This window comes from Tinamus guttatus, unplaced genomic scaffold (genome assembly GCF_059628265.1).
Source record: "Tinamus guttatus ecotype Peru unplaced genomic scaffold, ASM5962826v1 Tinamus_guttatus_pri_ptg000365l, whole genome shotgun sequence".
Classification (NCBI taxonomy): domain Eukaryota; kingdom Metazoa; phylum Chordata; class Aves; order Tinamiformes; family Tinamidae; genus Tinamus; species Tinamus guttatus.
The window spans coordinates 343,955-367,051 of record NW_028288899.1 but is presented as its reverse complement, the minus strand read 5'-3'; the positions used below and the strand labels follow the sequence as shown (position 1 = coordinate 367,051).

General features: G+C 39.3%; 1 protein-coding gene across 1 annotated transcript in view; it reads right to left on the bottom strand.

Moving 5' to 3' along the window:
• Window positions 1-15,372: 15,372 nt before the first annotated feature.
• The window catches only part of COMMD10 (COMM domain containing 10), a 103,014-nt gene continuing 95,289 nt past the window's right edge, over window positions 15,373-23,097 (bottom strand). The window contains exons 6-7 of the mRNA XM_088530303.1: window positions 16,226-16,285; window positions 15,373-15,587 (exon numbers count right to left, since the gene is read on the bottom strand). Of these exons, the coding sequence (XP_088386429.1) occupies window positions 15,549-15,587; window positions 16,226-16,285 (99 nt within the window). The 3' untranslated portion in view covers window positions 15,373-15,548. The remainder of the gene's footprint in view (window positions 15,588-16,225; window positions 16,286-23,097) is intronic.

Here is a 23,097-nt window from a genome sequence, read left to right as displayed (position 1 = left end):
CATCCCCACTTAAATCTCTCTAAGTTCCTGTATTTCACCTTACTTCTCTGTGGAATGCAAATTGGGTGTCCTTTCCTCAAGAAACCCTGCCTGCCACCACCCTAGGTTCATCATGAAGATATGATTGGCTGTAAATGACATAGTATCCACCAGAAAAATAGTCTTTTCTGCATTAATAAGCTCAAAGTAACAAATCTGGGATTCATCTGAATACACACTGTACACCATGGTCTTAGGATTCCTATGGTGGTAAATGCTCAGGTTTGATTTTTTTAAGTGACATTAGCTATGTTTATGTCATTCAAGAAGAGGTATCATTTTCAAAAAATGTCTTGAGAAGATGGAGCCACTCTTTCTAGACACCAAATCCAATATCTAGAAGCCAATTTGTTTGCTCAATGTCCCTTGAAAAGATTATCCACAGTGAGAAAATGCAACAAAGCAAACAAACTGTTTCTCTTTCAATTTAGACTCTGTTTTATTTAACGAGGCAGCCACTGAAGCTGTATTTTGAATATCTGTTTTTTATGGATCAAAGAACAAGTTTTGCCTTGCATGCAGATTTTAATACTTTTAAGCAGGGAAGAGTTTTTTTTTTTTTTAATTGCTAGACTTTACTATCACATAATGACTTTCAAGAATTTTCAAGTGTTTTCCTGCATTAAGGTAGCTCCATGGATGGAGTTTAATGGAATTCAAAATCAGGGATAATCTGTTTTCCTCTGTTGACCATTTGACTTTCTTCCTCCAACAGGCAATGTGAAACAGCACTATATCTATTTAAACTGATATAATGCTTTTAAAAAGGAATTTTAACAGAGTCAGTAGAGGAGATCAGGTGAGAAGATCCTGCAATAATTTAGTTCTCTGTACTAGTGTTCTGCCACCATTTTAGAGATTACTAGCCTCCTACAAACACTACAATTCTATTCTTTGTATCTTACATATGTGACATCTATTAGATAATTTGATAATATTACCTCTGATGATGAGCTCCCCTCACTCAAAAATTTTCTGTCGTCTAACATTTGATTCCACTCCCAACTCCAAATCAGCAACAGACCTTGAGGACCAAAGTTATCAATACCTGTTAATTTGAAAAAAAAATAAGAGCACAAAAAGAAAACACTGAACAACAGACACAGAAAACTTAGACCTGCTCCAAAGCACTTTTAAACACTATTTGTGTGTAAAATTTATCCCACCTGGACATCCTACCAGATAGGTCTTCTTGCATCTTGATCTACCAGATCCTTTTTGCATAACTTAAAACTTAATCAACAAGGAGAGTTCCTATAGAAGTTCTGTGAGTTGTCAGTACCCATGAGACTACAAATAAAAGATGAAGCTCTATTGTTTGAATTTTTTAAGGCATTTATAGAGGCAAAGATCTCTGGGAATAAAACTTTATCTGGCTCAGCTCTACATGAAGCAGCCTATGACATTTGTTTTACAAGATACTCCCTATCATTTTATATCTTTGCGATAGTTTTCACAGCCTGATGATGTCTCTTTGAAAAAGACTGAATTAAGAGACATCTTTATCTCTAACTTTATCTTTAGTAGGAAGCACATTTTAAAACATCCTTCTTTTATGGACCTCCAATTTAACAGAAAGGAACCAAAGGGATGACTACAGTCAAAACCCTGATGCCCAGGAACCTGAAAAAAAAAACCCTACTAATAATCAGATTAAAAGTTAGAAATGGAGGTTGTGTTAACAGTAATGATAAAAGCTAGTTAAAGAAAATCAAATGACAACCAAAAGCAATGAAGATAGGAAGAGCTCCACTTAGGCCCATTACACATCAGATGGAAGGAAGATGGCTATAGGTGGGAGGAGGATCACTACAAGTAGGAGGAACACAACAAGCAGGAGGAAGAGATGGTGAAGAAAGGAGCACATTTTTGTCCCTTCACACTCCATGTTCCAGACAAAAATTTGCCCCAAAAATGAGATTAACATGGATGAAAGAAAAACCATAGCAGTCTGTTTGCATTTATTTACAATATAGAACTGGACAGTTGGAATGCTGACAATCCGAGCAGGACTATTCTGATTTTTAGCCCCAGAAGTCATGGAATGTGATCCATAGAGCTTTCCTGAAAAAGTAATCCTGATACAAAATAAGAACCATCTATGTAAATGGGTTATGTGAGCACAAGACAAGGTAAAGACACGATAAATTCAGGACTGGCACATAAAATGTACTAAATTATAGGCCTTGAGTGAGAGTAATGAAGTGTCAGCAGCTCTCTGTGGGAATGAAGAACTAGCAAGTGTCAGAAATTGATTTGAGAAATGGTGAGTCAGGAAAGGAATTTACCTACAAGGTAAATAAGGGGTTTTAAGACAGGGCATTAAGCAGAGGCCACAGTGCTGTAGTCCATGCATGTAACAGAAGGATGTCTGGAAGGAGGTAAGTTTTCCCTGCTTCCCAGCTTCACCAGACCTCAACATCCAGCTCCAGGATGTGGGGATTTGCACCAGCGCCAGCCCATGTGCCACCCAGAAGGGGGACACCGACCCCCTGGAGCCTAAGCAACCCTTCCAGAACTGATGGAAACCTTGGAGAGTGAGGCCTGGAGAAAGGATGAAAAGGAAGGAGGAGAGAAAAGACTAACTGTGAAAAGCAGGGCAGGCTAATATGGAAATAATGATAAAAGTCAAAGTTGACCAGCTGGGGAACAAGCTATTGAAGCGCTCTTAAAAATTTGCCTTTAAATGAGTCATCCATTTCCAAATGCCAAAATGACTGTTTACAAAAAGCAGTTCATTAAATGTCAGGTAAACACTGAGGTCTTTTAGCTTTCATAATGTTCTCCTAGGAACAAACTGACTGTAAATGAGGTAAAGCCTTCTGCTGTGGTTAATTTGGTACAGATGCATCCTACCAGACCAGGACAAAGCACAAAGATGTATCTGTATGTGTAATGTCCATAGCTCCGGGTACACCCTCCTCAGATATGGGCGAAATGGAAGGAGGAAGGGAATAAACAGGCTCTGCGTGGGCAACATTAGGTAGGTGGGCCAAGACAAACATCCACATTAACATTTGAGTGGTAGGAGAGTGAGATTTTACCTGAATTTTTGACTTTAGGTCAACATAACTGTGTTTGTTGAGAGCACATCAGGAGTAAGTTTGCTTGGGGCTTTGCTGATGTCCTAAAAAGAGACTATACGGACTTATGATTTGCTGAAGCCGAGCAAGCCAATAAATGGATCCAACTTAGCACACCCAAAACTGAACCAAAGGTCTGACTGGACTGAAATGCCTGAGGCCAGGGAGCCAGCTGGCAAAGCACCCCTTTGTGGAAGCCAGGACACGCTTTCCATTAGAAACTTGAGAAGAACTGGATGATATACAGTCTTGAGCTCCAAGGGGTGATACGCACCATGGGAAAGTAGTGAGGTAGTAAAAGTAAAAATGTCCTCTGCAAATAGTTATGCCAGTATGTACGGATACTCACACAGAGCCAGATCAGAGTTCAATATTGCTCAGCAGTATGGGAGTATGGTGTATATATTAAGGCTTTCATTTTCTTTGCTCTCTTTTCAAAGAACTTCTGTAGTCTGAACTTGTCCTTGTTATAGCCTATATTGCTGATATCATCCTGATCCTCATTAGGTACAACCTGAAGCCTTCTGTCTCTTGAATGCTATGCACAATATGGCACAAGGCACTTCACAAAATATTTGAAGAAATACTTATGCTGCAAGCAGTAGAATTGAGTTTTCAGCCACACAGAGCCAAGCTACAAAGAGACAGTACATCAGGGAGCTTTCGACTTGAAATCCATCAGTTGTTAGTGCAAACCTACAAGTTTCCTCTAGGGATGCTCACTGTGTATTCTTCAGGAAAGCTTCAGTCTTCACTGCTTCCCACGCCAAACAAACATAGCATGAGATGGAAAGTCCAAACTAAAATCTATCTAAGGCCACAGTGTAGGGGATAATACAGAGACAGAAGAAGTATCCCAACTTACTAGTGAGTTTAGGTAAGTGCACATGAAGCACTAGAACTTGATGATTTCTCAGTGTTCAATTCTTTTGTATCTTCACAGTTATTAAGCTAATCAACATGGAACAAAAAGTTTCAGAAAAAAAGAAAAGCCAAAACAAAACTAAGACTTAAAATTGTAGCAATGTGTTAGCTATATGAAAATTATGTATATGCACATATGAACTAGCTTTATACTGTAGTACCTGACAACACCAAGCTTTCAAAGTCTAGCAGGGAAAGAGTGTCACAAATTCACCCGATACAAACCATGCACATTTTTGAGTGCCAATGTTTGTTTCATTTAAAGCAGTAAGAAAATATTTTCTGTTTTTAAACTGGAAGTACAAACATAACTCCTGGAACACGTGCATGCCCTACTTGTCAATCATCTAGTGTGTTGCTATCAGATCTTTCACAGAACACTCCATAAGACTGCTTTAATTCAGCCCTGTGTGTTCATGATAGTATGGAATTATTTGTATCATAAAACTGAAGATATTCTATGCTCTTATCATTTGCTTATAACATAATTTTTGAGAAAAAAGCACATCCATCTTGCAAACTCAGCAACTAGAATTTATGTATATCTCCATTTTGATCATGAACCATACCTTTTAGCAGGAAATTAAAATCTCTCGTGGAATAAGATCAAATTCATGCTTACAAAACACATCAGTGAAAAGCGTTGTGGATATCTCTTCAGAGGATTGAACTTGACCGTATCACATTAATCACCTCTGAAGTAAAGAAATGACTCATAATTATTTTCCATTACTCCTGTTTGCTTTTTCAGTGTTTCAAAAGTGCCTGAGCCAGGACCGTAGTCTAGCACAAATCCCGTCAGAGCTGTGGACAGGTCTTTCAGGGGGTTTTGCCATCCTACGTTACATCTTGGCCTCTTTCTTTCAATTATGAAAATGTTGTTCCAATATAGGAAACTCTTAGGAACCATTTTTTCAGCTTTTGTCAGTCTTTACAGGTAGTAAAAACAACCTATAGGACTATTCTATATTCTCTAGGATGGGCTCAGATCTGTATGCTTTTTAGTGAAATAATTGAAAACTTCTATACATTAACACTCAAATAAACAGATTGCATTTGCAGCTAGTGAAATAATCCTTATTGCTAATGCAGCAAAACATCTATAAAGAAAAAAATATGCAATTGTTTAAAGAAACAATGAAAAGATTTATTTCTTAACAAGACTGATCTTCTAAGAAAGGTGGGTTAGAAATGTGCTTAATATGTTACAGAGACATTTCATCAATATTTTCTCATGCTAGAAAGTTGCCAAATAACCAAACTTTTTTTGAACCAGCTTTGCTGTATCTTACTGTTTCCTGATCTTCTCTGCTATTTGGCCGGTTTGTTTAGCAGCTTCCCCGGGCCAGCAGGACCAAGCTTGGGTGTCGGATGAACAGTGCAGTTTTACATAGTATAATCCCCTGGGAACTTTGAGTCCTTCAAATGAGCAGACCAACAGAGAACTCCAGTTCTTCCCTTTCAGGATCCTTGCCAGGAAAATGGTATCTCCTGATCCTTCTGAAAAATGGTCAGGGTATGTATATTCCGAATAGGAAGGAACATAACAAAATATTAATAACAACTTGGCTCTGTAGGGCAGATTCAAATATGGTTACCTCAAGACACACCGTGAGCTAAGATAGAAGCAATAAAAGACAGAATCTATCAACAAAAACATCAAAGAAAAAGCTAAAAAGCTTGGAGTCGAGTTCCCACAAAGCCCGAAGGAAGCACCAAAACTCTGCTTCAGGATTTAGCAGGATGTTTCATTCTCACTGATGCTTCAGAAATGTCCGCAGAGATCATGTTCATGAAATCCCGTGGCTTGGAGTCTAGAGGCTGTGGAAGGGAGTTGTGCTCTCCAGACGCGCGGTGGTTCGCAGACGCGCGGTGGTGAACAGCAGCCACAGCAGCAGGGTTCAGCCCGGGAGCCGCGCGGACGGGCCCAGGCCAGCCGGCTGCGCGGAGCGGAGCGGGGATCCCCACCCTCTGAGGCTGAGTCCTGGTGACTCCCCCAAAGAGGTTGTTTCAAATCAATTTTCCTACATTAGAGACTGATGATCCGTATTTTGAAAGTAAAAATGTTTTCTTCCTTCGTATTATGATACATTCCACGCCAAATCAGTTGATATAAAATGTTTGGAAATCAATTTCTAATTCCTTTTTCTCCAAACATTTTCAAAGTTACTTGTTACTTAAAGAAAAAGTACTTACAGGTTAGCACTGTTACATTTTCCTGCTCCTTCTCATGCTGATAACCATAGACCTATTGCAGCTGGATTGCTTCAAAACTGTGTATCCAAGGTGGGAAGAGAGATCGGCTTTCAACTATGGAACTCTCAGGAGAGAAAGAGGATGCAAAGAAATCTCCACCATCTTTGCCTGGTCGTGAAGCCATAAAAAGATTTTATCAAAATAAAAGAAATCATCATATAATTTTAACTAATGCCAGTATAAATTGTATGTTAAACATTTGTACTGACGGCCAACATGTAGGGCAGATCTGAGGAGGAGATGCAAATATTTTGTGCAGAGACTGAAAGAGCTCTTCAGGGCTGCGTTTTTAAGGGAGGAACTATTATCATTTTGCTCACACAGTAGTGGGCTAACACATCTTTTGAAGGCACTGTCTGATTTGAAACCACTGAACTTACCTGATTGAAGACAGCTACGATAAAGAGGCTACTTCAACAAAGGAAAAATACAGTCCTACCTTCGGCCTGGGTTTGATGTAGGCAGAACTGTGAAATGCAAAATGAAGTTCAAAGTTCGTGCTTTGTGACCTTGCACACTGGCATAAGGTTGATTAATAGGAAATTTCCTTTCTTCCAAGATGCTGAAATCATTACACCACAGGGACACGACCTTTTTTCTCAGATACATTTAAACATCATATTAGGCCCTCCTGGAAAGAACTCAGGGGTAGATTTTATTCATCTAACATAGCAGTTAAACCATGGACTCGGTGCCAGCCACTAGAGTAAGCCCCAGCTTTGACTTCTGTTTCTTATTTGACCATTTTAACTAAATATTCATTCTAAATTGGTCTGGTCCCAGATCTAAGATTCATTTTTAATCTTACAGACCTCAGTTCTCAGAAAGAGACACTCAGCAATCCAAAATGATGTCTGTCAACCCTAAGAAACAGTCTGTTCTGTTAGAAAACACTAAGATGATCAGAGCAACTTTGCACCCCCAGCGTCAGTAGTGCCAGTGGAAGCAGCGCCCAGCTGGGTGCGAGGACACTCAGCGCCTTGCAGGCTCCGTCCTGACACACGGATAGGCTCCAGGGCACTTATTTTTCTGATTATTGACACAAAGAATTCAATCAGAGCACTACCGAGCAGATTTTCAGTGAGCACAAGTTGGCACGAGGGCTGAGCGTGTATGTGGAACTGCTATTCAGTTCAGAAGAAAACCAAAAGGAGACAAAGTCACTTATTGGGTGCTGCAGCTAAAAGTGGATGTACTCGATATTGCTCGAATCAGAACTGAGAAAACTCCATTTGCCTGCACATATCCTTGGTGATATAATCTGCTCTCTTCCTTGAAAGAGCTTCTGCTCTACTTATCTTTTTCTTTTTGGCTCTTTGGTGGTTATTTTTCAAATTACAGTTTAGTATCTGATTTTCTAAGAAATTTGGAGAACTGCCATTACTCCTGTAGGAGATAGTCAAAGAACACAACTCTGACGGAATGAACTCATGTTTATGGTCTTGTTTTTTTCTGCATGTATCTGATATACTTCACTCCTGTTACCTTCAATCAGATTGTGAGGATGATATATCTTGCTGCAAAGGAGAAATTGGACAGTTCGGAAATTGGAGTCAGATCTTGCTCCAGAAATAAGCCAAGTAATCCCTCTGTCCTGAAAGGCTGGGCTTGTTCTTTTCTTCCCAATATAGCTCTTTTCTGTCTCTCCTTCAAAGAAAGTTTCAAACTTGAGAGGCTGGGATGGCCTCCCTGAAAGCTTTATCCTACATGGAGCTATATTAAATGTCAGCCTGTGAGAAGGGACAAGGGATTAAGGAGGCGAAGAGAGAGCTCCTTTTTGTATTCTCTATGTCATGGTGCCTGTCACTAAGCTGTGTATGGGTTCAGTGGCAGGTATCCTTTGGTCTTGGAAGATGAGAAGGTGGCAACGACTGAAGTGTCACAAGCTTTGGCTCCTGACTGAGACACTAGGGATCTGCCAGTGATGCAAAGTGCTGCCCCTCTGACTCACTCCACATGTGGAGAAGGGGGCAAAAGTTCTGCCTGCCATGAAGACAATTTTCTAATCCCTTGCAGAGTAATGGGCTAAGATAGCCACATTCAGCGAGGCTACATCCTGCCCAAGAGGGTCAGCTTCTCTAAACTTTTCCTGCTCCACTGTTGGAGGTGGAGGTCACCTAATGAGATGTCTGAGGAGGAAACACCAAGACTCCAAGGCGTAAGGAGCTTACCAGTGCTCAGCAGTGAGCCGTGGATGAAAGAGCAGACAAAAACCCTTACTTGTGCCCACACCTAGCTTTGCTCAGATTTATTTTCTGCTGTCTGTGCAGACATTAGCTGCCGTAAACGCTTCAAAAATGGAAACAAATCCAGGAAAGCAAACCTTGCTCAAAATGCTTACTGTACACATTAAACGTACCATTTCTTAAATCGAACTGCTGCTGATTTTTTAACAGCTGCACTGCAGAGGCAGAAAAACAAACACAGCTGGATGACAGAAAAGGTGCATCATTCCCACGCTACCAGCTATAACGCACACAGATCTGCCTACGAAGTGCACATTACGTGAGCTGCCCTACTGCTGAACTTGTGTTTTGAATGGGGAGAAATGAAGCCAGTACCCGGCAGCTCCTCCATGAACTCTGGTGTGAGAGACCTTCCCATTCAGCACCGATGAGAGGGTTCTTGATAGCACTGACGGGGAAGTGTTCCACCTCCTTCCTTTGTCCTGGACGACCTGAAGGAGAAACTTCAGCAGGATGATCTGGTAGTTCTGCATGTGCAATCCAGTAACTCTTATGCTACAGAAGAGGCCAGCTGCCTGCAAATGTGAACTTGCAGAGGCCATCTCAGGGACAGATAATACATTCCTCTGCTTTTTCTTGAATATACGCTGTATACTATCATATTGGGACAGTTCTGCTAACAGTGAGGACCATGAAATACAAGAAAAAGTGGCCCACTCTCCGTTGTAGAATTGCTATAACAAGGTAATCATCTCATCTGAACAGCCCAGGCGGAAATGTATACAAGATGTGTAAAGCTCCATGTTGTCTTCCTAAAAATTCAACAAACGGAAAAAAAAAAAAAAAAAAAAAAAGAAACACTACAGAAGATGGTGAACCTCAGTAGGGAAGGAAATAATCTTTCCAGTGAGAGGGACCAGTGCTTCCTGGATAACTTAACACAGTTGGAGAGGATCTGACTTGTTATAGATTAATATTTTCTCATATCTTCTGAGAACAAAATAATCAAAGAATGAAGAGATCATCTAAACACATTAATTCCATTAAAGTTACAGCATATAAAGTGGCCTGATCAACACAATTACAAAGGCCAAGGGAAAAATCCAAGTAAATTGATTAATTATTATGGAAATTAGAAAACACTTAATGCAAAAGTTACAGGCAAAAGCATCTCGTCAGTTTATGAGACACATCAACAATATACCAGATATTAGCATCTTAGTTTGTCCACCTAGTTGATGTCACTGTTACTCAGAAGGACAATCTGACTGAAGGGAAATTCTTCACATCGTCTCCTTTTGATAAGTCAAATACGATGCTGTTACTAAACTAGGGTCATTTTAGAAAGTGAGACGTGAATAAGGTGACAGTAGACACTATTCAGCTCTAATTGACACTTCTTTATCATATTACAAGTGAATTCATAATTTTTGAAGATATGAACTGGCAATAGAGCCCAGAAGTGAAATGCTACTGATGCTGATATTGCTGATCAAAGATTAGGAAATGCTACTACCATTTTGCCACAGTAATCACCATCTTTCCTTTCACCAGCTTAAGATATAAAATTCTTCATGCTTTGAAAGATCAAGACTTCAGAGCCTTTGAAAATCACATCTTGGAAGGTGAAGCAAATGAAGCTGCAAGTCATAACTCAAAGTTGATGTGTTAACAAATCCAGAAATTAAAGGGTAGTTTAAAAGCCTTCTCAGGAGAGCTGAAGCAGGTTTGGTCATTAGTCAAAATTTGGGTCAGTAAAGATATATTTGTCTCTTTTACTTTCTAAATACTTTCTTCAAACTGAAGCAGAATGCATGAAAGAGATGCTGTTTCCAGCTGATCTGGAATGCAAGCAGCAGATTATTGTTTCTCCCCATTTCTGAATAAGCTTGCAGGCATTTCATATTCTGTTGAGAAGGAGAAAATATATGCCTAAGGCTGAACGAGGCAAAGATAATTTAACCACTTGTATTCAATGACCATACATGCATTAGTGTTGTTTTTCCTAAGTGCTGTACAAGTGGTTGTGCTTTCCCAGTAGGTAGCTGCTTTTTTTTCTTTTTTTTCAAGGTAGTTCTCAACTGCTTTTCATGTTAGGCCTTGCACTTTGTGTCTTCATGGGAAAATAACACTGATGTTTGTTTACACCCAGACCAAGAAAAAAATAAATATCCTTCCTTTGCCGATGGCCTACCTGAGACTGATTTTGATGTTAGCTCTGAGAGATGTACAGTCAGGGAAGATATTGTCTTTAATGTCTGAACAAAGCAGAGTATTTTAAAAATGCATCTAGAGATATGGAAGTGGACTCAGTGTATTTTACCTATTCAGATCTCATGTTTTAGAGCTCAGTAAATCTCTGCAAACACCTTAACTCCTCACTACCAGAAGCCCTTGAAAATTTCAGTTTTGGATCATGCCCAAGGGGTATTACAGACTGAAGCTTTGCAAGCAGCCAGAATTTACCACAGATGGAGACAAACCTCCTTTTTTTTCTGCCTGAGGTCAACACTCCCAAGGCTTTTACTCTTCAAAACGATGTTCTATTAGAATGCACAACCTTGAAAACCTCACAGTATGCACTTTCTTTGTATACACTCCCACTGCAACCTGCTACATTCAGCTTGTTGTGGATATGAACAGACCAAACCCTTTCTTTAGGAGATGTCTTTCTGTCCATCTCAACTGACCCATGTCCGTGGATCGAGTTTCTGCTGCTGGTAGATCTCCCGTTTTCCCCAGTCTGCCCTGGTGCTTGGTTTTCTCTCATTCTCCAGGACACAGGAACTTCCCCTCTCGAGATCCCGTGAAGCCCAGGGAGCAGCAACCACGATAAAGGTTTTCCTTTCTGCAGTCCTTTCTGCAGTCCACCCATGCTCTACTTTTTCAACAGAACACAGTAAAGTGACAATAAAAACTGAATAAACCTGGTCTTTCAGAGCCGGCACAGGTCAATTTTCTCTTTATTCGGGAGACCTTAAATAACTGATAATGCTCTTCTCCAAGATGATACAAGTTGTGCCATCACAGTCTAATAGTGTACAACCCCCATGCTTCTCAATGCATTGGAAAAGGTCTTTCTAAGCTAAGCACTTATTTTTGAGTGCTCCTTGACAAAAGATAGCAAATGTACTTCTCACCCTCAGGTCTCTGGCTCTATGGCTTGCAACAGTAAGAAGATTAATAAAAAGGCACAGAAGAACACTTTTTAAGGAATCATAAAACTTATCTATCTTTTTATGCACCTGCTTTATTCACCCACAAGGTGCATTTCACTCACAACAACAAATTCTGCAGTATGATAAAGCCTGTTGATGCTTACTATCTTAGGGTTTTGGGTTTTTTTTTTTTACTTTTTTTCCCTTTATTCTACTACTATTTTCTGTTGAAACCAGACTTTTTTTTTTTTTTTTTCTTATCACACACTTACTTAATTTTGGCTGAAATTGAACAGAAGCTGAGAATTATCAGTTGGTTCAAAAGACTAGATAGATACTATTGGGCACAATTTTCAGTTTAATTGTGGTTTGCTTTCAAGTAAGGCCCCTTTGTTGTTTTTTTCCATTTCTTACCTAATATATAATGCTTTGCTTCCTAACCTGCCCAATGCTTTTCATCCCTTGGCCCAATACTTTCTTCACATATATATTTTTGTTATCTTTCCAGTGTTCCTTCCCCATCTGTTTCCGACTTCCACATTTCAACCTTGGGAACATCATTGGGAATGTCCATTATTCTACCTCCTTCCTCCTTTTTCCCTACACCCAACTTTCAGTTTCTTCTTTGACTTCTCATTTTTCTTCCATTTTTCACCAATATCCCTACTAATTCATCCAATTGGACGAATTGGACCCGCCTTCACTCTCTCCCCTAAGATTCATCAGTCACTGCCTGCACCCACACACATTATTTAGGTCCCCTCCTACACTCAAACAAGTGCCTTCGTATGTCCTGTATACATCAAGAAAAGTCCTCAACTTGCTTGAAACTTGATCTAAGGCTCCCAGGGAACACATGGAGAGCACTCAAGAGCAGTGTCACGTTGTGCCATGGGACTGTTAAAGAATCCACAACTTAACTATCAGGAAGGAGGTTTTTCTAACTAAAACTGCTCACTCCATAGAAGCAAAACATACGCAAGCCAACACCGACAGAATTATGACATGAAGCAGATTCAAACTGAGCAAGCCGGAGAAATAACGTGGCTCAAGCCCTGTGTATATGCCTACATGTTGTGCTCCCACCCCACGGCCGCCCTGCAGAGCTGCTGCTGCAAGTGCCAACATCACAGTGTCTGCAGCAGAGCCAGAACCAAGAGCGTTAAGACGTGTGTTAAGTCCCTCCAGTGCCAGTCATGCGCTCACAGAAGCAGGCACTGTGGTAGGATACAGCTGCCTAAACACATACAGGATCATTTACGTTGACAGATGCTCTAGATGCTTCTGCCAGTCCCATCTTGGATACAATACAGGATCTGCCAGACTCGAACCTTTCTGGAGTGGCAGCTGAAGGCTGGCAGGATACCCCAAAACTTCTCAAATGGCACTAGACACCTCTGTTTAGGTAACTGAATCTCAGCTTTTCACCATCTCATCTAGACCCATGATTTCAGACTAAAAGTTGGGTTCATTTATTGATTTGTTCGTGCCTTGTATTTTATTTGACTTAATTCTTATCAGTGCTGATTCAGTATCATGATTCTTAGGCTACCTGTATCCGCTCAACCCAAACCATACTAGCCAGGATGCTGTCAATGATAGCTGAGGTATTCTTAGATCTACTATTCAAAGTGGTTAAAAAGACTACAACCTTACTCTGTGCAAGGAAAATAATTGAAAACTGACCAAAGTGACATTACATCAAAATATAGGCGCCAAAAATGTAGCATTTTCAAGCATGGTGAGACTGACTAGGGAGTATTTGAGAGGAGCTCAAAGACAATTAGATCCAGAAACAGTGGAAAGTTTTGACATTTGCTACCTGTCTGGATGGAGGATTTGGGTAATCAATGTGCAGAGAAGTGCTGCCGTCAGGCAGGGCAGAGGTGAGGCCTGCAGCAGTTACATTTACACACAGAATCACAAAGCCATGGAATGGTTGAGGCAAGAAAGGACCTCTAGAGTAATCATCTAGTCCAACCCCCCTGCTCCAGCAGGGACACCTAGAGCACGTGGCACAGGGTGGCATCCAGGTGGGTTTGGAAGATCTCCAGAGAAGGAGACTCCACAACCTCTCTGGGCAGCCTGTTCCAGGGCTCTGTCACCCTCACAGAAAGGAAGTTCTTCCTCACATGGAGATGGAACTTCCTGTGTTTCAACTTATACCCGTTACCCCTTATCCTGTCACTGGCCACCACCAAGAAGAGTTTGGCCCCATCCTCCCTATATTCACCCCTCAGGTACTTGCACATGTTCATCAGATCCCCTCTCAGTCTTCTCTTCTCTAGGCTGAACAGGTCCAGCTCGCTTAGTCTTTCCTCACACATTTGCCAGTGGCTTGATACAAGTCTTGATATTTGACATCCAACTTTAAAGGCTATATAGGGTATAAGTTTCTGCTGTGCAATAGTGACTTTTTCTTGCCCACAGTGTAATAACGTTACCCAACATTAATGGTACATTAGCACATGGTATTTCATTTAAGAAAAATCTTTCTTCTCCTCTTTGATGCATTTTACTCATATATTGCATTTATGTGGTTCATGACTTTATATCTTCTAAATCTTTTCTATTATCTTACAGCGTCTTCAAATGCTCCAAACCTCTTCTTTAGTCATTTAGAGTTGACAGCCCAAACCCAAATAAAACAAAAACAAAACAATCCTCCAAAGGCAACAAATTGAGAAATCAGGCACAAGAGTACTCCAGTTATTCAAAACATGCTTTTGGCTATACTTAAGTCTTGTATAAAGAGCAAAGAAATGTCAAAACAAAACCGACCCAACGCTGCTTGGGTATTAGCTATCCCCATTTGGGGAATCTGAAAGCAAAAAAACATCTTGTTCAAAGAATCCCTTAGGTAGAAAGAAAAACATGCTAATAATGAGGATTTTAACTTCCTTTCATCCTCTATTAGCCCAGAGCAGAAGAGTCATGTACTGTGCCCATTATCAAGGTTCAGCAACGAAGCTGCCTGTCAATGACTGGCAACGAACAAGAACTAAGACTTTTACCTTCCCATAATGTTCAAGCACTTCCATTCATCTGGAGTTAATGTGTGAAAATATGACTAACATGACCTTTAAGTCACTATGCTTTATTTCTTCTTTTTAGCTATAAAAACAATGCTAGAAAATATTAGGAAGGATAAACAAATAGCTTTCAGGAATCTAATTATCTTACTACTCCAATGTTCTTTGCTACATGCTCTGCGTTTTCTCCCAACAGTTACACACCATATTAACTTATGATTTATTGGCACACATATAGTGCTCAGAAGCCATACTTATTTTCAGGGACAAAAGTAAAGATTGAAATCAGTGATGATGTGATTATTCAGAGAAATAAAATCAAAGGACAAGGTAATGAAATATAATTAAAATTACCTAAACTAAAACAATCTGCTTTTATATTCTGAATTTATTTTGATAAATTTACAATAAGCATTATCAATCATGTGAATAACAGTTCAGAAAGATAGAGATTTCATTAGCTATCGATTTTATTACTACTGTTACTACTAAAGCTTTATATTGCTTTTACGTCTAAAAGATATATTTTATTCCTGGTCTCTCATTAGTATACAAATTTCCACTGGAAGCAAATATCACATGTAACAGGACAAAAAAGAAATCTCTGAAGCAAGGCAGCATTCTCGCTTTTTCTGCAAGTAAAACTATTCTTCACAAATGCTCAGAAGAACAAGAAGGTCCATTTGAACCTTCAGAACTCTTAACAAAACCCTCTCTTGGCTAATGGTACTGGTCTAAAAGGAGATAAGCCATATAATTTTCCAGGAAGCAGTGCACTGAATCCTTCAGCAAACACAGCTTGGCAATCTATCTGCAATTCAAAATAATGAGGTGGCAGGAGCGCGATGGAGAAACAGGTCTTCAAAAACATCACGTAAGGGAATCCAGCTGTGCTTGTATAGTCTCCAGCTATTTAAAGGGACAAAAAGAGAGAAAAAAAACCTCACTCATAAAATGTTGTTTAGAAACATGCAAACAGAAAAAACCTCACATTCCAGTGTCAACTATGCATACTAAATCTATTCATATATTAATATAAAATCCTGCACTAATGAATATTTTTTACATGCAGCTATTACAATTCATTGCTGCAGTTTACATATTCAGATTTTAAAGAATTAGTTGTCTAAACACTTTTTTTTTTTTAACACGTACAGCTATTTTGCTGTGAATTTCCAATGCACAAGGTAAAAAAATAATTCAAAACAGTTCATTTTGACTGAATTATGAGGCTGGCTTTTTGACTGGAGGCATAACACAAAGATAGAGCTCTTCCAAAGAGCCTGCCGTTAATCATCAGCCTTCCAGATCTCACAGCAGATACGCCCAGAACGACCCAAACCTCTGTATCTCGGGCATATTCCAGCTCTGAATGTACAAACTCTTTCTGAGAATGCTTTATATGATCAAACTAATTCAAGAGCTTTAATTAAAACTGGATCCATTTTCCTTCCAGTTCCATTAGATCTAATTCATGTAGGCAATGCTTCCTGCTGAGCAGCATACGGTGTTTACACAGAAAGTACAGTATTGTAAAATCTACACACCTTGTTATAGAACTCAAACAGCTCCTGATGGCTAAATTCTGCAAACACTTTCTTCAGGTTCTGCAAAGGAAAAAGAAATGACATAATAAAAGACACTTTTTCCACTCTTTGAACAACTGGAACTATTTCAGGATATGAGTTTAAGCTACATGGGAGATAAAATGTTTGCAACACTTACTTTTCTTTCAATTGACCGTGACGTCCCTTTTATAGGCATACTTCATTTTAATGAAGAAAACAAGTCCACAGATACATCTGTGCTCTTGCTGCAGTTATAATAATAAAATGACCTATAACAATTACTTTGTTACCTTATTTTTAAGTCATAAATAAAAATGAAAGTATATATTCCTCTTTCTCAGTAGTCCATGTAGGAGCTGGTGAATACCATTATATTAAGGCAACGTCAGGAGTGTATTTGATTGAACTTGCACAGCCATTACCGTACTGCACCGGCACAGAGCTAATTCTGCCATTCATTAATCCAGCAGTTATGATCTTAGCATGCCGCGGTTGCTACAGGCACTTAAGCACAGATTCAGCCAAAGTTAACAATTAACACAACAGCTTCAAAGCAGTGCTTAAACACTAAAAAAAGCAAAATAACACAATTGATGGAAACTACTGCGGATATAACAGATGGTGGTAATAATCCTCTGCATGCATATGCTGATGTCTGTGGGGAAGGGGGTTAAATTAAAATTTCTATCCCGCTTAACTTGCTTACATGAAACAGGTAGTTTAATGTCTGCCAGTTATTTCCATGATAGTTCCAATGTATTCAAACTGCTTCAAGTCCTACTGCTTGCTTTGCCATTTTATCTCCTTTTAAGCAAATTTTCTAACTACGACTGCACATCTTCTGTGTTGCTGCTAGACTTCCCAAGGCTTGGAGGCGTTCCTGGGCATAACAGTTGCACTTCCATAAACACTAACAAAGCGCTGTGAAAACCGAGTCTGTGGACGTGCCACAAAAGTAGCATCCACTGAGAGAATGTATACGCATGGATTTTGTTAAACTGGCACCAAATTGGCATACCACTTAAACAGTAAAATAGATTTGTTAACAATTCATCTTAAATTAGCAAATTAGCATACAGACAAAGGCGGGGGCCAGATTCTGTATACAGTAGCACTGATGCAAGTCTAGATTTAAGTCAAAAAGTGCTGCTGAACTTGGTGCAACGAATTCACAAATGCAGTGGAAGTCCTGGGAACTCAAAATAGGTACCGTCTGATGTTTGTTCCAAAAACGAATTATAAGACACAGGAAAGGGATAAAATGACTGGGGCCAGCCTGTCTGGTGCAATTCCTCCTCCTGCTCTGTGGAAAGAAGGAAACTTTCCAGTAATTTCAGGAAGGCTACAAAAGCCTAGAAAAGGACCAGTGATTTGTATGACAGACGAATCTTCCCCCTCTGGGAAGGAACAATGAAATTCTGGGAAGTGGATGGTGAATACAAACTAAAACTACCAGAGCAGCAGTTCTCTTTGCCATGATCCAACTGATCCTCCCTCCAAAGAGCATAATGCAGTGACAGGGAAGTAAAAGCATTTGTAAAAGCATTCTATCAGCTAAGAAACCAAAAGAAAGCAAACAAGCAGTTTCTTCAGAAAAAGCAAGGGGGTAGAGGAAAGACGAGATACATTAATAGCAAATGGATCTACCAATTCAGTCCAAAGGTTAGGCATTTGCAATTCCAGCAGGATCGCAGCATTTCAATGGCAATAATTAAAACCAAAGACAGAAGCATCAGGATAAAAGGAAGATATCACACATCTTAAGGTTTATTAGTGACAATAAGTTAATTTAGGGCCATCTCCTGCACAGAGACTGTCAGAAGAGACGGATGGAGTGAGAAGCACCAGCTTGATGCTGCCTCCAGCAGCGGGGCAGGCTGGGTGTCCAGCACCTCTGACCAAGCTCAGCTTCTGCACCAAACCTCCCTTATCACAGTTTAACGTACCAAGTAAGACCACCTGAGAGCAGCAGCCAGGGTCAGCTTCACACACACACACACAAGGCTGGAAAGCATGCCTTGCACACTTCCCTCCCAGTACAACAGTTACTAAAACATACCAACTGAGGGAAGGCAAAGGAACAAGTGTGGTCCTTTTAATTCAGGTTCCTTTTATATTGCGGAAAAAACCATCAGCGTGTATTTATTAACAGAAATCTCTTTTTCCCTTTACTGCTTAAGAGTTGCAGCTTGATAACTCAGACAAAATTTACGTTCCCTTATGGCAGGCAAATGTCTGTGGAGATCCATTAGAAAGCATCCAGGCTAAAATCTTGTGCCAGATTAGGTTTTTGCTTTTTTTAGGGGTTTTGATGGGAGAGGATATAAATATAAGATAATCTTTTATAAAACATGTACATCTGCACAATCCTCTGCTAAGACAGAATTGTTTGTGTGGAAAAACATGGTATATACTATAGTGTACAGCCCGTTGGCTGAGAGCTGTGCCACAAAGAACAGTAATAAAGTGTAGCACCAGTTAAACCTGGTATTTTTACAGTCATTATAATACAATTAGGGGTCCCTATTTAGACCACAAAGCCATCATATCCAAACTAGGCCTGTACAAGAAAACCCTATCCCTCAGCAGGCTGACTGCCCTCACATTTCTAGCTGACATATCCGTTATTCCTTATTTTCCATACTCTGCATGAACACAAGCAGTTAAATACAAATATGCATAATTAAAACATATTGCATCACTGGACTAGGATACAATCCAGTTCTTTAATTAATCCTCAAAACAGCTCTAAAAAAAAAAAAGATGGTGCAGATAGAATATAGCTACAGTCCCTCGAGTACCCAAAATTCCTCATGTATTTTAAGGAATTTTGCTCAGATAAGTATATAAAATTACAAACAGCAATATTTTTTTCTACCATATTATGACTAAAGCATAAGACATAAGAATAACCACTTTCAGCTTACTGACTTAATTAAATGTTACCATATGCAAAGAGAGTCTCAGCCTATTTACAGAAAGTAAAGCTGCCTTCTTATGTACACATAAAAGTTTTTGATGCTGCCTCTGACATAGTATGAATTTCCCAAAATATAGATAAGAACATAATAAACTGCAGGACATCTAACTTCCTTCCTCCTCCTATTAAGTACTTTTCCTCTTTTCTATTTCCTCCCCTTCTGCTCCTCACCTCTGCTCTATTCTTTCCTTCATTTCCTTCACCTTGTTTTCTCTTTGCTATCACCATCCTTATATGAGAGACAACTCAAGCAAGTTTTACACTTCATTTCTATTCTCACACTCAGAAAACAGGAATCCCTTTCCCAAGCAGATCCCAAACTTTGGCCCTGTGGCTGTAAAAACCCCAGCTTCTCCTTTCAAAAGCTTTACCCTTGAGAGTGACAGCTTCATAGCACCTGAGAAACATAGCTGTGGAGACATGTTATTCTTATCAAGGCAGAGAAATCTCCGAAATACCTGACATTGATTCTTTGGACAGCCCAGAAAACCTGGAGACGCGCTGCTTGTCTCAATCAATATTCCATAAGGAGCAGTGCTGCACTGGAGTGATATGTTTATTAACTACCATAGCTAAAGAGGTGGTTTGCATCATTTTCAACCAAACAAAGTTGCTGCTAAGCTCAATGCACTCATCTGCTGTTAACGATGACAGAACATTACATTTACCACTGGCAACAGCTGTACTGATTGAACGCTTTGCAAAAGACAGATTTTAACATAATTGCTGGATCTATTTCCAGGAATATAGTAATAAGTTTTATGAAACATTTGATTTAACATATTTGGCCACATATCACTGGTGAATATGTGTTTAAGTTTAAATTTTAATGACATTTTGCCTTTATATATCTAAGTGGAATACTACTTCATTCTGCTGCTTCTCTCATTACAAAGATGTATCAATGTACAATTCCTAGTCTCTGAAGAATTTCAGTAAAACCCTAATAAGTTTAATTGATTGAGGTTGTTTTCTCCTCTACCTTATCTCCTCATTTACCTCCAGGATCATTTATAAAAGCATAATATCTTCGCTAGTCTCTAATGAAGCAATTCAAAAATAAAATCTGTGTGTGTATGGCAGGGGAAAAAAAGGAAATGAGGGTATAATCTTCCGGCTCTTAGTCAACATTAATACACTGCCCTATCTAAAAGACCCTTCCTAAATGCAGGGATAAGTCTACAAAAATGTCCACAACTGCTTAATGGACATTTAAGGTTAAACCCACCAGATGATAATTAAGTAAACTTTTAGCTCAACATAATTGTCAGCCTGGCTGACACAGATTCAGCCACACAAGATGTAAAGCAGAGTCCCCAACTTCCCATTGCCTCGGATAAAATTTTTAACACAAATACCTTCTTGCTGCAAAATGTTTCTGTGCAAACCATATAAAAATATATCTACTTAAAATACTGCGGAAAATAGAGGCAAATTCCTGATTATAATCATTTTTAACCCTATGCACTAGATATTTCTGTTTTACTACACTACTGCAGAAGGCTTTATTAGTAATGACAGTTTTGCAATCTTATTTGCTGCCCAGCCATATTCCACATACTTAACTCCCCCACCCCACACGCATACTAGGAGATATAAATAACAGGCAAACTTCCACGCTGAAAGTTAACTAGAACATGAAAAATTGATATTGCTGTAACAGTTCTCAACTGCAATGCTATAACTACTTTTACTACATTGCAAAATAAATGCCAAGTACTCTGAAGCAAACAGATGGAGGGACAGGCTGGTTTGTATATCTAAATGTCTACTGATAATGCTAACGCTATATGACTAAGTACATGTGAAAAAATTACAGTATATTGTGAGGTTTGTTAAGAGTAACTAACCACAAGCAACAAAAATTCCACAGTCTTCATATTCCAAAAGAGCCTTTAATGCTACCTTCAATGACTTCTAAATCTGGTTTAAGAGCTAACATATTTCATTTTTGCTTTTCGTTTTTCAGTGTATTCCTGCTAGATATCTGTATGTTCTCAGAAACAATGAAAGGATATAGATAATTAAACCAGTGAGTCTAGGGCCAAATTCAGACACATTCCTAAATATGCCCCAGTTGACTTTGCGCAGCCTCTGCTTCCCTGGGGACCTATCCATGCTGGTTCTACATCAGCTCAGACTTCCGTAAAACTTCCTTGGGCCCTGGGGAAGGGGGCATTTGCCCAGGCCCACACAGATGGGAGCAGGGTCAGAAGTTGTCTCCCACAAAATTTATCTGCAAGTTTAAGCTGCTTGGACAGGAAGAACAAATGCAGCACGGTAAGAAAAGCAGATGTGTTAAAACAGACCAGCATCACTTTAAGGCACACCTGCTTCTTATCTTTCCGGACATCAGAAACAGCAATTACGACTCTGCTAGATTCTTACAGCAATAGATGGACAAATTCAGCTAAGGAACATCAGGAGTTAAAATCAAGTTAAGTATATTCCAAATTACACTTCTTTCATATCATCAAAGAATCTGACCTTCAAACTTGATTCTTCTCCCAAGCCTATTTCCATTTGCAATATCAAGTAATTATTTCCTTTGAGGAAAAATACTCCCTTGCCTTATAACTGAATTACATGCATTTTCAAGTGGCAGTGTGCAACATCTTTCATACTAACTCCCTCTTTTCCTGATCTAGATATTAAGATTCAGTTTGTACATAAACTACATTTTCCACTTTAAGGTATGCTTTTTTGTTGTTGTTATTGTTGCTGTTTTTTTAATATAGACTTCAGGTATTCAAATTCCTTGATGTCTTCAGGGAGGTCAAACTCAGCAGCATACTAAGGATGTCTTTTCTTCCTTTGCAATGTATGAGGAAGCTCCCTACCTCAGCCTCTGTGCTCATTCCTGAGATCTAATCAACATGTTTCTGAAGATAAGGGAATTGGAGATACATACAGATAATCTTATTTTAGCAGACATGAGATAATCTAAGCATGCATTCCTGGAAAATATCTGCAACTTATTGCCCAATCTGATAGGGAGCCAACAGACTTTGCAGAAACTTGGAGACCTGCAGAAATGCTTCTTCCAACTACTTAGTACTTCCAACTAGTAACATCAGTCACTTCCATTTTCTCTCCTTGTTTTTTCCCACCCTCACACAAGTATCCCATAACGGCTGGCTGAACTGGTGCAAACCTGCAGATGAAAAATGATATGTAACTCCCAGAAAGACCCCACAGGCTGTGAAGACCACAGATCACTAGAGCAAACACATGTCTTTCTTCACAGAAAAGGAGAAAAATGATTTTAAAAATCTGAAGGACTACCATAAGTTAAAATCCTGTGGGAAAAAAAGGTCACAGTTTTCACCTCAACACAGCTAGTCAGAGTACATACTACCTTGATAAGCAAGAGGGTGATAGTATTTTGCAAATAACTATATCCAGATAGAATTTGCCTTGAGTAGAGTAAGAACTTACATTCCCATAAATAACATCCAGTTAGGATACGTGGCTTTTTTTGCAAGGAAAAACTCTTTAAAAGGACAGAAATCAAGAGTTGCAGCATTGTCATTTCAGTAAAAATGTGAAATATATTTTTACAAAAATACCACAGTGAACAAATATACTTTTGGTGAAAGTGGGTGGTAATGCCTATCAGTGCATTGTATTGACTTCCTCCCTTTACAATCTACATATGAAAAAAGGGCTCAGGGAAGATTCATTATGACTCATGAGAGTCTGACTTTCTTGTATGCCTGCTCCATACGTCACATGAATACCCTCACTTGCTCTTCCTTTTTTTGAAGACTACTATATACGGTGCACACAATTTGTTGGTTCTGCATCAGCCTCCACACAAAATTAATCACTAGCAGTTTAAAGTGCACAGGTGGACCAATGTGGATCACTG